General features: G+C 45.9%; 2 protein-coding genes across 2 annotated transcripts; both read left to right on the top strand.

The window, feature by feature from the left end:
- The first annotated feature begins 3,842 nt into the window (after positions 1-3,842).
- LOC147135673 (dnaJ homolog subfamily B member 5) lies at positions 3,843-8,301 on the top strand. The gene is made up of 4 exons (XM_086052900.1): positions 3,843-4,259; positions 5,264-5,525; positions 6,030-6,604; positions 7,391-8,301. Exons 1-4 carry the CDS (start codon positions 4,152-4,154, stop codon positions 7,622-7,624), a joined length of 1,179 nt encoding a protein of 392 aa, XP_085909026.1. The 5' UTR covers positions 3,843-4,151; the 3' UTR covers positions 7,625-8,301.
- An 830-nt stretch (positions 8,302-9,131) lies between these two features.
- On the top strand, positions 9,132-11,773 carry hwa (huluwa). The gene is made up of 3 exons (XM_086053930.1): positions 9,132-9,921; positions 10,530-10,737; positions 11,530-11,773. The coding sequence occupies exons 1-3, from the start codon at positions 9,403-9,405 to the stop codon at positions 11,694-11,696; spliced, it is 894 nt and encodes a 297-aa protein (XP_085910056.1). The 5' UTR covers positions 9,132-9,402; the 3' UTR covers positions 11,697-11,773.
- The last annotated feature ends 737 nt before the right edge of the window (positions 11,774-12,510 follow it).

The following is a 12,510-nucleotide window of genomic DNA, read 5'->3' as shown; positions in this document are numbered from 1 at the left end:
GGGTAAAAAAATGCTCAATGTGAGAATGCACAGAACTATGGCGGCCCAAAAAGTTAAAAAAAAAAAAAAAAAACACTGTTAGAGTGGTTTGATTATTGCGTACGATTACTGTGTTGCACCGGTAGTTAACTGTCTGCTAGCGTGTTGGCTTTGCAACAACTACCGCTGCCTCATTCTTGTAAGAACACATGCTGCTAATTGTTTAAAAAAAAAAAAAACACACACACATAACTACAGAACTGAATTTTTCCCCCAGCTTTTATCAACAGTTCACCAACGGCCCTCTTGCATAACAACAATTCACGACCACTTCGGACAAATGGCGGGACAGATGGCGAGAGGCGGCGAGTCACCTATTTCCCCCACTTCAGACGCCGGAGTCGGCGTGTTGATTAAAAACCACCCACCTGAAAGCGCAGACAAAAGGCTACGCTTTTAACGGGCGGCCAAGCGCCCGCTCTCAAGCCTCAATAGCTTTAAAAATAGCCGCTAGTACAACACTGTGATCTGGCGCGTTGTGTAACAGCGCTTAGTGTGTGTTGGAACGAGGCCAGGGGAGATTGCGCAATCAAATATATGCTGTCGTACCTATAGGGAGGGAAAAAAAAAACTATTTGTCGTTCAACTCCCACGTTGCAAGTGTCGAGGACAGTGTTTTGTTTTGTTTTCGACTTGCGTAACTGGTCTGTCAATCAATCTGTCTGTCAGCTATCGATCGATCTATTACGTGGTACCAAATGAAGTTTCTACTTTTTCTTTGTCTGTCCATCCCTCTGTGGATCTGTCCATCCATCCATCCATCCATCTATCCATCGTTTACATATGTCTGTGTGTGTCTGTCATCCATCTGTCCTTCCATTTGCCGATGCGGCCATCCAGCTCTCGTTCAACTCTCCCATCCATCATCCGTCTCGCTCTCAATGATTAGCCTCTCAATTTAGCTATCTATCTATCCGAATGAAAGAATGAATGAATCGTTTATTTTCGGTTGTACGCATAGTACAAAAAAGAAAAATACACAAATCATTTCAAATATCAACTGACAACCGAAAAAAGGAATAGGCTGGCGCACCAGGCTTATTATTGCCTATCCTAGACTGTCCCATGAATCACCTAGAATTTCAATAGAACAAGATAAATTAATACTATACACTCACATTTTAATCTCTCATTTTATATTTATCAATGGCCCTATACACATCAATTATTTTACATTTTAATTTTGATCTATTTATCTATCTATACTCTTTCAATCTAGCTAGCTAGCTAACTAGCTGTGTGTCTATGTGGCATCCCTCCACCAGTGCATCCATCTCTTTATCCATCTATCCATCTATCTATCTAGCTATACTCTCTCAATCTAGCTGGCTAGCTAACTTGCTGTTTGTCTACGTGGCATCCCTCATCCAGTGCATCCATCTCTTTATCTATCTATCTATCCATCTATCTATCTATCTATCTATACTCTCTCAATCTAGCTAGCTAACTAGCTGTTTGTCTATGTGGCATCCCTCATCCAGTGCGTCCATCTCTTTATCTATCTATCTATCCATCTATCTATACTCTCTCAATCTAGCTGGCTAGCTAGCTAACTGTCTGTTTGTCTATGTGGCATCCCTCATCCAGTGCATCCATCTCTTTATCTATCTATCTATCTATCTATCTATACTCTCTCAATCTAGCTGCTAGCCAGCTAACTAGCTGTTTGTCTATGTGGCGTCCATCCACCAGTGCATCCATCTCTTCATCTAGCTATCTATCTATCTAGCTATCTATTTATGATTACTCTCTCAATCTCGCTAGCTAGCTAGCTGTTTGTCTATGTGGCATCCATCCACCAGTGCATCCATCTCTTCATCCATCTATCTATCTATACTCTCTCAATCTAGCTAGCTAGCTAACTCGCTGTTTGTCTATGTGGCATCCATCCACCAGTGCATCCATCTCTTCATCCATCTATCTATCTATACTCTCTCAATCTAGCTAGCTAACTCGCTGTTTGTCTATGGCACCCATCCACCAGCGCATCCATCGCTTCACCTATCCATCCATCCATCCATCCATCCAGGAATGGCTAGCGACCATTTTTTTTTGCGGGCCGCTAACCATCTGCTTGTAACTAAGAGCATAAAGAAATGGGGGAATGAATGATACACCAGCTTGATGGATAGAATCCACTGTTCCAGTACTCTTTTTCAGAATGCAGAAATAAATAAAAGTAAAAGTCACAATGCTATAAACTCTTATTATGAACATAGTGGCATCTGTGCTAGTGTGCATGTGTTGCAAGGCCTAACCCAGTCAGACCGTTCAGACTGTTCCCGTGGGCTGCAGCCGTGTGGAAAAAAAAAAAAAAAGGCTCGACTGAATCACTGCAAGAGAAGAGGAGGCGTGACGCTCCCTTCGAACCAAATTTGTCTTCCGCTTCCTGCCAGACATCAAAGAGAATCCCCGGGAAACTCCAGCCCGGATTGGCTGGGAGGCGGAGGAAGCGTTGCCATGTATGTGGTCCACTCTCCTTCATCCACCAGCTTCTCCAAATAGACGCCACGACTCTACTTTTAGTTAAAAGGGCCGTTCGAGAGCAGCATGCTACACTTTTAACAACACACGACTAGCTTGTTCTTTTTTCTTTGTTTGTTTCAAAACCAACCGCTCATGGACTTGTTGTTGTTTTTTTCTGCCGTTATGTAAGTGGGAGTCTTCAGCTGGCGGCGTTATGGAATGTCTCACACGTGTATGTGGCTCATAATTGCCACAGAAAAGCCGCTTTTATAACACACCCACTGCCCTACATGCACTAAAGAAACGGTGAGAGGAAATGAGGTTCTGCTTCTGATTTTGTGTTTCTGTCAATTAGTTAACCGTCATTGTTTTATGTTTCTTCGAAATTCATTTGCATAGGTAAAAGCCTCCCCCTAACGCCTCACAAACAAATACCCATCTGGCGCTCTCGATCTATTATCCACCCATACATGTCTAGCACCGATGCGTGGATCGATCCATCTATCTATTGTTGGTCGGTTTGTCTTTCTGTATTTGAGACAAAAGACAAATTTCCACTTTGTGGACAATAAATGAAACTCACTAACTAACATCTATCTATCTATCCATCCATCTATCATCCAACAATCTATCTATCCATCTCTCCATCTATCTGTCTATCTATCTATCTCTCTCTCCATCTATCTATCTATCCATCTATCTATCTATCTCTCCATCTATCTATCTATCTATCATCCATCATCTATCATCCAACAATCTACCTATCCATCTCTCCATCAACCTATCTATCTATCTATCCATCCATCTATCATCCAACAATCTATCTATCCATCTCTCCATCTATCTGTCTATCTATCTATCTCTCTCTCCATCTATCTATCTATCCATCTATCTATCTATCTCTCCATCTATCTATCTATCTATCTATCATCCATCATCTATCATCCAACAATCTACCTATCCATCTCTCCATCAACCCATCCATCTCTCGATCTATTTATCTATCTATCTATCTATCTATCTATCTATCTATCATCCAACAATCTATCTATCCATCCAACAATCTATTTATCCATCTCTCCATCAACCTGTCCATCTATCTATCTATCATTTATTCACCCATCCATCTATCTGTTGAATTATCCTTCAAGTAATGTCCCTATGTGTCCCGGTGAAGTTATTTGAGGACATGTCCTGATGGTGCAGGTAAATGTCTAGACTTGTGTGTTTGTTCTGTCTGGACACCCAACCTCCCGCTTCCCCCCCAAAAAAAAAAAAAAAAAAAAAAAAAAGGGAGACTGTGTGTTCTGAGTCGTGACTCGCCTCCTTCTGGCCGTGTGCCTGTTGGAGCTCCGGAAGCGATGCTCCAGAAGGCGCGAGAGGGTTGCAACATCCGCGCCCGGCAACCAATCGGCCGGCGCTCTCCTGCATCCTTCTCTGCTGTGGGACGGGCCAACGCCGGGGAAGCTCTGTCACGCCGCGTGGGCTGGCTGAGCGCGGGGTAGAAAAGGGAGCTGTAGCCGAGCCACTATTTAGCAGTCGACAGCAGCGCAGTCAAGGCAAGCCGCAGCTTTTTCAGCACCGGCCCCGAGTGGACAGCGACAGCGTAGCCCAGCAACTCTCACTCGACTCGAGCAGCATCCATCATGGTTCTCATCTGGACACAGTTTGGAGTCAAGCACAAAAATGTCAACGTCAGGTGCAAAGTTCGGGTGATGCACAGAGGAGACAGCTCGGGATCGGCTTCATCCGCGGTAAGTAGGACATGCTTCTTTTCTTTTTTTTTTTTTTTTCGTTTGTTTATGAAACAATGGTTTCTTTGCTGCAGAAACTCCAGTTTGTCAAATGGTCAAGTTCCAAAAAATGTTTGAATCTTAGCTGTTATATTCCTCTAATAATAACTTTTGAAATATATCAGGTGTGTGTGCACATGCTTGAATAATTTGGATGTGTTTATTACTTCAAGCATGAATGCATTTTAAATGTAACAATTATTCCTTTAATGGCCCTGTAAAAAAAAAAAAAAGAAAAAAAAAACTAAACTTATATTGTATATTTCGAGTTGGGATGCTTTTATTACTGTGTTCCACAATAAATGTATCAATAATTCTACATTTAATGGCTACATGGCGTAAAATAGACGGTATATTTAAAAATGCATAACATAGGCCCTACTGTCTGATTGAAAAAAAAATAAAATACATGTGTCTAAGAATGATACTTTTAAGTGAGACAAAAAATAAATATAGAAATAAAATGTGTTGTGAAGCAAATGTTTGAATTCGGTGGGTTAAAGTGATTTACTTATATGTTTTGATAGTTAAAAAATAAGAAGGGAAAAACATCAGACATGATATTGGGAAAATTGTCATTATGGATTTATTGCTGGACAATGTTAAATTATGAATCTCAGTTCTTCAGATATCGACTCGCCAGCCACAAAATAAGGTCCATAAAGTACCGATGTTCAAATAAAAGAAGATATTAATGCTCAGTAGATGTGATCTCAATGCAATAGTAGCATCCATCCAATAGCCGCACAGAAGCTCCGTTGCCAGGGAAGTCTGCCCCGACGCAACCCCCTCGCGCGCGCACCCCCATACACCCCCCCCCCCCCCCCACCTCTCTGCACCAGCCTTTGAAATTCACAGCAGACAGAAAGTGCTGGCACCAGCAGCGGCAAGAACCTGCTGGTACCGACACTAAATGACAACATATGAATGGTCGTATGTCAACGCCCTCTCGCCCCCCCTTGCAGGAAGGCACCAAGTCGGAGCCGGACGCCCCCTGCCTGTCCATCAAGCCCAGCGCCGGAAAGGACTTCTACAAGGTCCTGGGCGTGGCGCCGGAGTCCAACGAGGACGAGATCAAGAAGGCCTACCGCAAGATGGCGCTCAAATACCACCCGGACAAGAATAGTGACGCCGACGCCGAGGACCGCTTCAAGGAAATCGCAGAGGCCTACGAGGTCCTGACCGATCCCGAGAAGAGGAGCGTCTATGACCAGTTCGGAGAGGAAGGTGAGCGTCAACTATTCGGCAATTTGGAGACGAAGCCAACTTTTAGTGCGGTCAGCAGGCCCACTAGTTGAAACACGGCATTCTGATTCATTTTTACGTTTGTGGAATATGAGTTAAGAATCAAAATCCATCCTCTTTTAGCCATCTCTGAGGGCAGCCATTTTGAAATTGACATTACAACCACAGCAGTTGTGATGTCATTTTCAGTCGACAGAAGTGACAAAATGGCCGCCCCCGGGGATGGCTAAAAACAAGTGTATTAACACTTATTCCACAAACGCAATAGTTATCAGAATGCCTTGTTTCAACTACTGGGCCTGCTGGGAACATATTCTTGAAAAAAATATCTTTGGGTTGATTTTCCTCTTTCAATACCAAAGGTGTCAAATGTAGTAGGGTATTTGACATCAAATACAACTCTTATCGATTAGAAATGGAAAAACTGAACGCTAAAGCCCTGTGAGACCAAAATCAATCCAATGACCTGCCTGTCTGTCCGCTCAGGTCTCAAGAGCGGCGTGTCCGTGGCGGGCCAGGGCAACGTTTTCCGCCACCAATTCCCCACCGACCCCCACGCCACATTCTCCTCCTTCTTCCACGGCTCCGACCACTTCGACATCTTCTTCAGTCACGACGGCGGCGGCGGCGGCGACGACGACGACCTCTTCAACCCCTTCCGCCGCTTCCCCTTCAGCCACGTGGGCGGGTACGCCGCTCAGGAGGGCGGCGGCTGCGGCGGCCTGAGGCGAGGCGTGCGGCGGCCGCGCGGCAAGGCGCTGGTGCGCCAGCTACCGGTCAGCCTGGAAGACGTGATGCACGGCTGCACCAAGCACGTCAAGATCAGCCGCAGCCGCCTCGGCCCGGACGGCCGCAGCCTGCGCACCGAGGACAAAGTGCTGAACGTGGTGGTGAAGAAAGGCTGGAAGGCGGGCACCAAGATCACCTTCCCCCGCGAGGGCGACGAGACGCCCAACAGCACGCCCGCCGACGTCACCTTCGTCCTGAGCGACGCCGAGCACCCGCAGTACAAGAGAGACGGCGCCAACATCGTCTACACGGCCAGCATCACACTCAAAGAGGTGAGTTCAACTTCCGGTATGGGACTGGTAGGAAGTCAACCCAAAACTGAAAATGTGCCGACTATGAGAAAATGAGAACTGAAATGCCCTCGGTCGAATGTGTTACAAAACCTTGCGACGGCTCCACTACGCCCGCGCGGCACTTCCTCTCGTTTATGCAATCGCTCAATGAGTGAAAAGGCTTCAATAAGACACGCTGTGGCGCTACCAAAGAATGGCGGCTCGTTCAGTCGTTGCCTCATCCGCCCCCGCCGAGCATCCGCGCTATATTTAGCTCGCTACTCTGTGTGACGCTGCTCGGGAGCGGAGGAGGAGGCGGCGTTTTTTTTTTTTTTGTCTCTTTAGCTCTCAATTGATACGCGCCCACGCTCGGCAGATTAGTCGCCGCAGAGACGGGCCTGGTGAGCTACTTCCTTGCGTAACTGGCTTTTTAGTTAGTAGGACTGACACATTTCTGGCTTATGCAACTTGACACCTTTGGATAAATTACGAAAGGAGTCTCCTTTCTTCTATTCACTTTTTGGGCTCTTAAAACCAACCGACCGTTTGAAACAATTGTGACTGGTTGGCCAAGGGGAGGGTGTCAAAAAGCAGTACGATATTTGCCATCCCGTTGAAATGAAATTCATCGTGGACCAATCAACAAACCGCCTAAGCTAGCAATTTCCCGAAATTCGACGGCGAGCAATCGTAGTTCGCTGTGATGCAACTCGACGGCGTCCGAGCAATGACGAAAGCCTCCCTCCAAGTGATAACGTTTGCGTTCTCTATCTCGTTTTCTTCCAGGCCCTTTGCGGCTGCACAGTCAACGTCCCCACGCTGGACAACCGCCTCATGCCCGTGCCGTGCAGCGACGTCATCAGGCCGGGCGCGGTGCGGCGCCTACGTGGCGAGGGCCTGCCCGTTGCCCGCAGCCCGTCGCGGCGGGGCGACCTGCTGGTGGAGTTCCAGGTGCTCTTCCCCGACAGGATCCCGCCGCAGTCGCGGGAAATCATCAAGCACAGCCTGGGCCAGTGCTAGTCTGCTCTATCGAGATAATCTGGCTACCAATGACTGTGATCGCACCCCCGCCCCCGCCTCCCTGAAGGAAAGGGTCTAGCTCCACCCACGACGTAGCCAATGGCTGCGATCGGTGGCTCGTGGAAAGGGTGCCAAACAAAAGCGCAGTATTCAGCATCCCGTTTCAACACACAAAATTCTCTGGTTACCAATCGTCGGACTTCAGCGCCACTGGTGGTGCCCAACGGCTAGCCCGTACGACCAATCGCAAAGTCCCGCCGCGGGCGCCATGAAACCTGGCAAAAGTGCTCTTTGGTATCCGAGGACATCTCCATTTTGCCTTTCTCTCCGATTGAAAAGCTGAATCTTATCACGTGTACTGTTCTGACTGCAGTATGTTATTTGAGTCTGTACAGACTTAACACAGGGTTGTCGGGATGGGGGGGGGGGGGGGGGGGGCGGGTCAGGGGTTCAACGACTGACTATAGTTATATATGGTGCTCTCATGTGGGACTTTTGCATCGATTTTCTTACAGTGTACTTGTGTGCAAAGATCTCCTTTGTGTGCAAACAAACGCAAACATTGTCTCTAACAGAGACTCACGTGTCAATTGTTCTATTGAATTGAAAGGTGTCCGTATCCAGGGTCTGACGAGGACCAGGCAGCATGAAATGAATTAAACAGAATGCAAAACTTGGCCCATCTTGTCCTGTCATGTTTGCTTAGACGCTTCAGGTATAAAAAGCAAAAGGGTGCTTTTTCTTTGGCTTTTTGTGCGTGACGCTCCCACTGCACATCACGTCACTGTCGGTTGAATTGCGCAAATTCATTTGACCAGAAAATGATCTGGCAAGCAAACGACCCGCCACTGAGCGTCAACATTCGTCCATTGGGTAATCTAATGACTGCAATCGGTCAGCCACTCAATCATCAAACGCGAGTAGCTATTTGGCTATTAGTCGCGTTCCCATCCAAGAAATTCTCCAGTGACCAATTGACAAACTGCGGTGTCCAGCTCAGCCACAAAATCAGCGACCATGTATAGTAAAGCGGTTTTTTTTGTGAAAAAAACCAATGGATAGTAAGGCGTTTTTTTTTTTTTTTTTTAAACAATCATGTTTAGTAAGGCAATTTTGGGGGAAACAAAATAATTAACAGTTCGTGAACAAAGTAGTAATTGGTGCACACAAATACGTAGTTCGTGCGCACAAATTGGTAGTCCGTGCGCACAAATTAGTAGTTCGTGCCCACAAACTAGTTGGTTTTTTTCAAATGTCATGTCATGAGGCTCATACTCTTGCGTTAGTTTTCGTTAACTAAAATAACCTTGCATAACTGCAATTTTCCACTGCGTGAACAAGAATGTTGCAGTCCACAATAATTTACTTTCAATCAATCAATTTGTACTCTGTTGTTTGCCACCAATGAGTGTCGTGCTTGCAGTTTTTTTTGCACGCAGGAATCCTGTCAAGAACAAAAAAATTATCCTCTCAACTGTCGCCCTCATGTGGCCCTTGGTTGCCACAGCAACGTGCGTCACAGTGAACATAATTGCGCGCAGCTGCAGCTCTGTAAAGTCTGTGGCTAACACGTACACACGCTCGAGTCGTGCGCACTTGTCTTTTCACATTATATGTCAACGACGCTATCACTTTTACAGAAAAGTTGCACAACAAACACAAAGTTTGATTGACACGGCAAACCACGGGCATACACACACCCACATCGTGTGGATTAGAATCAATCGAGATCAGCGAGGGGTTGGGGGGGAGTCCCTTTTGTTATCCTCTGGGATGAAATGTCGCCCCCAGGTCAGAGCATCCCACCCAGCCCCAACCTGAGCGAGGGTTACCCGGTTGCCAGCCTCACCCTGGTGGTCCTTCTGCTCATCCCCGCCGTGGTTGTGCTGCTCCTTCTCAACTGTCTCTTCCTGGGCTACAAATTGCTCCTCCTCTTGAAGGCGAGGCCGCGGACTCAACACCGGGAGGACCCGGAGGAGCTCCTGCTGCTAGAGTCCACGCTGCGGGCCCGGAGAACGCCCGACGCGGAGGACTTCTCCACCCGGAGAGCTTACACGTCGCTGTCCGAGCCCGTCCTGCCCCTGCCGCCGGTTACCTCCTCCAGGGCGTCTTCGTCCGGCAGAGAGCACGGGATCTGGCTGCTGAGGCCGGGATCCGGGTCCTTGAGGGCGCCCAGCAGCATCCGGGTGGCGAGACCCAGCATGGATGAGTGGCGTCACAGCGCGCCGGTGCTGCCACAGTCCAGCGAGTCGGAGGGGGACGCTAGAGGCAACCTCGTGCCGCCCAACTCTCCCACGGTGAGTGCTCCACTGGAGGATAAAATTAATCTATTATTATTACATAAAGCAGCGGTTCTCGAATTTGGGGGTACAGGGGCGATTCTGGGGTCAGAGGCAAGAGACATTTTAAGGAAATGCTAGCGCAACATCATAACACTTTTTAGGAGACTGGCAACTGCATGTGACTAAACATCAAATCCGATGAAGGTCATTTAAATACTGCGACAGAGGAACAGACTCGAATTATACGACAAACAATATTGTAACCCTCTTCAAAACAGTTGGGTCAAAATGAACTCAATTATGGGTCAAAAAGCGACAAACGGCTACTTGGGTCCTAACAGCTAACAGCAACAATGTGCTATGATTAAATGCATATCGCTGGAAAGCCAGGAAGCTGTATTTTTTTTGTTTGTGAAAATAATAGATCTCAACCAAGTACTGCATCGTTACACCACTTTTTTGCTTGTTTAAAACGATATATATGTACACCATAAAAATAACTAACTTTTTTTTTTCCGCCTTGAAATTGGATGACTTTCCCCATTGTCTTTTCTTAATACAACCCGTCATGTATTCACCATTTGTGTCTTTGAACCCCACCCCACCCCAACTTCTCCGATTAGTGCGTTTACAAAGAAGCGGAACACATGACCGGCACGCGTCGGAGTAGCACGTACGGGATGCTGAACGAGCTGAGCCCGGGCGCGCTACATTTGTTGGACCAAGCGCACATGGAGTGCCGGTCCCACATCAACCCGTCTTCGGAGGTCTCCTGCCCCAACACGTCGGTGGCGGGCTCTGGGTTGGACAGCGACTTTGGTGCCAGCGCAGGTTTGTTGGCGCTAAATAGTGGTCCCTTTGTTGCAAAATGGCTGCCCTTTTGAGATAGCTGACAACGGGTCGATTTTGTTGCTTGATTAATCTTCCACATAGGCAATATTCATCTGAATGCCATGTTTGGAGTAGCGTGGGTGTATAGCACAAATTATTGTAAAGTATTTTTTTTTAATTTTATTTGACTTCCCATTTAAATATTCTGTCTACATGTGTTGCTCCATCGCTTGTGTTCAAATATTCGCTGCTTAAGGTTTACAACAGCGACATAGATTAGCCTTAGCCCTTTTATCACGTTCTGCATTCTTTGTGATTATATTGTTACCATTAAGCTAAATGGGGGGAGTTTAGTAAAAAAAAATATTTAGATACATACATTTTAAATTTTTATATCATGTACGTCCACTAAAAATGCTTTTGTAGTGCCTCAACCCTAATCATACCTTAAAGCGGAAATCAACCCAAACATATTATTTTCAAGAATATGTTCCCAGCAGGCCTACTAGTTGAAACACGGCATTCTGATTAATTTTGAGTTTGTGGAATATAAGTTAAGCAGCAAGATGCACTTGTTTTTAGCCATCTCCATGGGCGGCCATTTTGTCTTCTGTCGACTGAAAATGACAACTGCTCACAACGACCAATCACGGCTGACCTGTTTTCTGAATCTCAGCCGTGATTGGTCAAACATTGTCCACCATTTTGTGGGGCAATGGTGAACCTCAAGAATACTGAGTGTTGCGGTCAAGTTGTATGAAAACCTGATCAAGTTGCAAAACTGTATTCAAGGTGTGTCCCTGCGGATTTTGTCAGCGGACAGCGACGGCTTGTCCAACGGCGTTCTGGCGTCAGCGTTGGAGTGGGACTATTACGACCCGTGCTACGTCAAGCAGAACCACGTGCCCAAACACAAACACCACCGGCCGGCCATGCACACCAAACAGTACTGGGTGTAAAAAGTCTGTTTGTCTTTTAAGTGTCTATTTATTTGTTATTTATTTTGAATCCTTTTTTAAATTGTGGAGATTTCGTAGTTTGTCTCACTTATCATTAGGATCTTTGCACGTGTTTTTGAATGCACCAAGCTGAATTTGTTCAAATGTATATTTAAGTTGCACTGTTTAAAATATGATTATCTTCACTTTACACGTTTAAATTCTGCCACAAACTCTCACCATTGCACCGTGCTTATACGATATTGTTTGACTCACCAATAAAGGCTCATTAAAAAAAAATGTTTACTTATATGTAGTGTGAGTTAAGATAAAGACGTTTCTTAATATTTTGAAAACACTTCACACCAAGTACGACTTTAAAGGTCAATTGGTAGTTGATCAAAAACTAGGTTCAATTTCATCCCTTCTGATCGCCAGGGAGCGGTGCTTTAACGCTAAGCCTTCGCGCATGCGCAGGGAACATTCAATGCTTTGAGCACCGCCCCCTGGCGGTCAGAAGGGATTCATGCAACCGTAGTAACAGACGTAACTTAGGTTTTATTCCTAAAAAAAATATTGTAAACTACGATAAAACAAGACGACTAAAACAACACTGCTTGGATATGTTGCATGTAAAAATGTTTGAAAACATTTCTAAAGGACTGTACTGTGCTTAAAACGAAACTCTTCACTGTACAACTAGTTTTATTTTGCATTTTGCAAGTGTTTTTTGGCATACCGTTACACGCTGTAGCACTTAATAAATTTTAGCTTGCAGTTATATCAACTAAGAAATGACAAGCTGGACACAATGGTTGCCTTCCCATTGCATGCT

The sequence above is a fragment of the Filicampus tigris genome, chromosome 15 (genome assembly GCF_054856515.1).
Source record: "Filicampus tigris isolate MCC_2025a chromosome 15, RoL_Ftig_1.0, whole genome shotgun sequence".
Lineage (NCBI taxonomy): Eukaryota > Metazoa > Chordata > Actinopteri > Syngnathiformes > Syngnathidae > Filicampus > Filicampus tigris.
The sequence above is the reverse complement of the archived record's forward strand: the minus strand, read 5'-3'. Positions and strand labels throughout refer to the sequence as shown.

What these genes read in the sequence shown, in the direction of transcription:
- LOC147135673 (XM_086052900.1), top strand. Translation starts at nt 4,152, where the DNA reads ATGGTTCTCATCTGGACACAGTTTGGAGTCAAGCACAAAAATGTCAAC. An exon ending in CGGGATCGGCTTCATCCGCG is followed by an intron (nt 4,260 to 5,263) that starts GTAAGTAGGACA and finishes CCCCCCTTGCAG; the next exon opens with GAAGGCACCAAGTCGGAGCC. An exon ending in CCAGCATCACACTCAAAGAG is followed by an intron (nt 6,605 to 7,390) that starts GTGAGTTCAACT and finishes GTTTTCTTCCAG; the next exon opens with GCCCTTTGCGGCTGCACAGT.
- hwa (XM_086053930.1), top strand. Translation starts at nt 9,403, where the DNA reads ATGTCGCCCCCAGGTCAGAGCATCCCACCCAGCCCCAACCTGAGCGAG. An exon ending in TGCCGCCCAACTCTCCCACG is followed by an intron (nt 9,922 to 10,529) that starts GTGAGTGCTCCA and finishes TTCTCCGATTAG; the next exon opens with TGCGTTTACAAAGAAGCGGA. An exon ending in CGACTTTGGTGCCAGCGCAG is followed by an intron (nt 10,738 to 11,529) that starts GTTTGTTGGCGC and finishes ACTGTATTCAAG; the next exon opens with GTGTGTCCCTGCGGATTTTG.